Source organism: Batrachochytrium dendrobatidis (assembly GCF_000203795.2).
Source record: "Batrachochytrium dendrobatidis JAM81 unplaced genomic scaffold BATDEscaffold_12, whole genome shotgun sequence".
Lineage (NCBI taxonomy): Eukaryota > Fungi > Chytridiomycota > Chytridiomycetes > Rhizophydiales > Batrachochytrium > Batrachochytrium dendrobatidis.
The window spans coordinates 23528-26060 of record NW_006281110.1 but is presented as its reverse complement, the minus strand read 5'-3'; the positions used below and the strand labels follow the sequence as shown (position 1 = coordinate 26060).

The 2533-nt window shown below is 41.4% G+C and overlaps 2 protein-coding genes across 2 annotated transcripts; one reads left to right on the top strand and one right to left on the bottom strand.

Moving 5' to 3' along the window:
- Positions 1 to 546: 546 nt before the first annotated feature.
- On the top strand, positions 547 to 1116 carry BATDEDRAFT_27057 (uncharacterized protein; the record flags this gene model as incomplete). The annotated part of the gene is made up of 1 exon (XM_006681297.1): positions 547 to 1116. One exon carries the CDS (start codon positions 547 to 549, stop codon positions 1114 to 1116), a length of 570 nt encoding a protein of 189 aa, XP_006681360.1.
- A 135-nt stretch (positions 1117 to 1251) lies between these two features.
- On the bottom strand, positions 1252 to 2508 carry BATDEDRAFT_27056 (uncharacterized protein; the record flags this gene model as incomplete). The annotated part of the gene is made up of 2 exons (XM_006681296.1): positions 1252 to 1657; positions 1772 to 2508. The coding sequence occupies 2 exons, from the start codon at positions 2506 to 2508 to the stop codon at positions 1252 to 1254; spliced, it is 1143 nt and encodes a 380-aa protein (XP_006681359.1).
- Between the last annotated feature and the right edge of the window lie 25 nt (positions 2509 to 2533).

The window sequence follows — 2533 nt, the reverse complement described above, 5'->3', positions numbered from 1 at the left end:
GGCAGAACTGGAATACCAATCTGGCTAGTTATGGAAATGTTTTGTGGAATGCCGGCTGTTTGTCTACTTACTGGGACAACGATAGCAATTATTATAATGCAATGATTGCTCTGCAGCAAAATCTCGCACTTCAGGTAACTTTAAACTCGAAGGGTTGAGTTACTATTCTAAATATTAACATGTAAACCCATTATAGAATCAGGCTATTTGGAATAATATAGCCGCTGCTAATCAGCAAGCTGCAGCACATGCCAATGCGCTGTATCTACAGACTGCAACCCAAAATGCGCTGACAACATTCAATTCGGCAGCATGCCAGATTAATACAGCGTATGGAGCACAGTTGAGATGGAATAGTGTTTCGGGAACTTCATGGAACTGTTGAGGCTTATATTGAACTGAATTCCTTGGCATATCATCCAATATGCAGAATGATTAAATAAAGTTTGAAGTTGGTTCAGATCTTGTCGATATATTATCATGACATTGGCTGAGCGGTAAGTAGTGTTGGCTAGAATGATAGTATTCAGCCATTGCTACGTGTAAATGGTTTGTATTAACGATGCTCATGCTGCATTCGCCTCAAGGTTTGCATTGATTGAAAGGGATAGAGCTGTTGCTGCCAAGACTCGAGCAGTTCATCCATCATCCTCTACAACTGTTCAGAAAAGACTTGAGCCATCCACTTTTAACAAAAGACTTGATGCAAAGACTGCTGCAACTCTCTTGAAGCAGCAACAACAGACTGGTCATAAAATGTCCAATTCTGCTGCCAGTATGATGACCAAGCAAAGTAATGGTCGTACTAAAGCATCCAAGACCATTTCAGTGGTCAAACCCCTTGTAAAGCGTCTTGGACCCAAACCAGGTCCAATTGAGAATCGTCTTGGCAAGCGGCTTATTGACCGGTTAGGTGATAAACCCACTGCTGCTGGAAAGACTAAAGCTGTATTACGCTCCAAGAAAGCAGGAAAGGTATCCAAGACTATAGTATCCAACTCGACTCCTAAAAGCAAGACTCGAGGACGTGTTGCTAATATTGGCTCATCCAGTTATTCTGCAGCAGATATGATGGATGATGACGATTACAAATTTGGTCAAGCTGCAATATATTAATTCTCGATATTTCAAGATTATAATTAGACTGGTTCATTACTATGGTTGCAGCTGTGGAGTGGATCTCTATTGCAGTGTGGATGGATGCGCAATCATTACTGCACGATAAGCCTTCAACATGCTTCGACTCGTGCATTACAAAGTATCGGGTGAAATTGCCATAGATTCAAGTGGTGCATGTGTTGCTTGATCAACAGACTCACCCCAATCACTTGCCGGATCTTGTTGATCAGTAGTTGTTGCATACTCGATAGAAAGCCGAGCCGATTCCTTATTAGACCGTGTCGGCTTGTCCTTGTCTGAATCAAAACAAATGATGCTATCGGCTGCATATACTTTTGTCTCTGTGGACTCCTGTTTTTGCTGATGTGCACAATCACACAAGTCTTTTAGCTCGTCTTTGTGCATATTGACATACTCGACGGCTGTACATGCCGCTGCTTTTTTGGCATCGCGTTGCCCAGTGCCGAGACATTGAGCCAATACCATGTTGTGATACGTGATAGTTGCGGTAGTACCTCCATGTAGACCATATTCATATCTGAATGTTTTGTTTTTAAAAATAGTTGGATTTCAGTACTTTTTGGCAATTGTATTCAACAGAAATGCAGACAATAGATTTGTAGTTGTCAAATTTACCCGACAAAAAACATACGTGTAATCTATCTTGACACATTTAAACAATGAATAGGACAAGGTTCGCAATTCAGCAACTGGGTTTTCGTATATCATTGATTCTCCACCAAACAGCGATGTGAATCGCCACCACCAAGGTGAGATCACTGTGATGTCAAACATGCTTTGCACGCAGTGTATATCAAATTGAGAATCTACAAATACAGCACCTAGCATGGACTCGTAAACATCACCTGCAGTTTTTGGTGCTGTATTTCCCTTGTTCCAAAACATTCGAGCAGAGGCAATTTGAGTAGCTGACGTCGATATTGGTAATGGAGTAGATGATTCAGATGCGAGATAGCCTTGAACCCATGCAGTAAACCGCCCGATTGCTGCTTCCATAGTCATATCTGTATGGCGTATATACTTTACCAACCCAATTTGAATTGACACACATGCCAGAAATTGATTGCAAACAAGCTCAGCGCAAAGTTTTGATAATCCACCTGGATTCAACGGTGGTGTAATTTTATACAAATGTTGCATTACAAGGTAAGAAAGCACTGCATCTCCTAAAAATTCAAGCCGTTGAAACATGCTACCCAGTTTTCCCGTTCCTGAATGGTTATAGTCCATGATATCAACGAGTTTATGCATACTGCCTACACCACACACATCAAACTGGTTTAGTGATATGCGAGTATTGCGGTTTGACCAAATCACAATCACCCATATTGTCGACTGTCCAACTCGTTGACATTCAAACCGTGCCATCACTAGTCACAATATAATGGTTGAC